The following is a 707-nucleotide window of genomic DNA, read 5'->3' as shown; positions in this document are numbered from 1 at the left end:
GGGAGCCGAGCGTGGGACGGCTGCACCCACTGGCAGCTGGCCAGCGTAGTGAGATCTGACCCACAGGAGGAAGACTCCTCCTCCACCAACCTCAGATTTGGACACTTCCCGATCCTACAGGAGAGAGTTTGGAGACAGGCTTCATGTCTCAGAACTCCGCCAGGACCAGATGGGGGAGGTGAACACCGTAAAGGAGGCTCTGCCCTCGGAAATCACTGCAGTCGCCTCCAGCGCCGACTCTCAGGAGGTGGGCAGCCACCATTTTGGGAGTCCGTAGCCTAAAATTACCGGGGCCTGTTGCCCAGGCAACGGTCTGAGTCAGCGCCCCTGCCTCTACCTGGCAGAGCTGTCCCCACCCTCCGAGGAGGAGAGTAAGGAGAGAAGCCGCTTTCACTCTCAACCCTGCAGACAGTCTTCCCCAGCCGGCAGCTGAAGTTCTGCCTTTGAAAAGGCGGAAAAGGGAGAGAGGTCGCTTTCTTGGCTGAGCTGCTAGGTGGTCTCTGGTGGCCCATTCCACCCTGGCTGTAGGCGCTTCGTGCCAAAAAGATGGAGAACTGAAGGAGGCTGCTTATCGAGCCGTGACCCGGAGCGACATGACCACCCTTACTCCCAGGTGACTCGGGCCCACCCCCAACACCTCACACCGAAGGGACTGACTCTGCCCCTGGGTGGAGTGGTAAAAGGGGGTCGCTTTTTTTTTCTTTTTT

General features: G+C 59.0%; 1 protein-coding gene across 1 annotated transcript in view; it reads right to left on the bottom strand.

The window, feature by feature from the left end:
* The window catches only part of DPP10 (dipeptidyl-peptidase 10 (non-functional)), a 670,962-nt gene extending 670,450 nt beyond the window's left edge, over window positions 1–512 (bottom strand). Inside the window, exon 1 of the mRNA XM_012651081.1 lies at window positions 338–512. Within this exon, the coding sequence (XP_012506535.1) occupies window positions 338–512 (175 nt within the window). The remainder of the gene's footprint in view (window positions 1–337) is intronic.
* Between the last annotated feature and the right edge of the window lie 195 nt (window positions 513–707).

Source organism: Propithecus coquereli, unplaced genomic scaffold (assembly GCF_000956105.1).
Source record: "Propithecus coquereli isolate 6110/MARCELLA unplaced genomic scaffold, Pcoq_1.0 Scaffold348, whole genome shotgun sequence".
Classification (NCBI taxonomy): Eukaryota; Metazoa; Chordata; class Mammalia; order Primates; family Indriidae; genus Propithecus; species Propithecus coquereli.
This window is presented reverse-complemented; position numbering and strand designations above follow the sequence as displayed.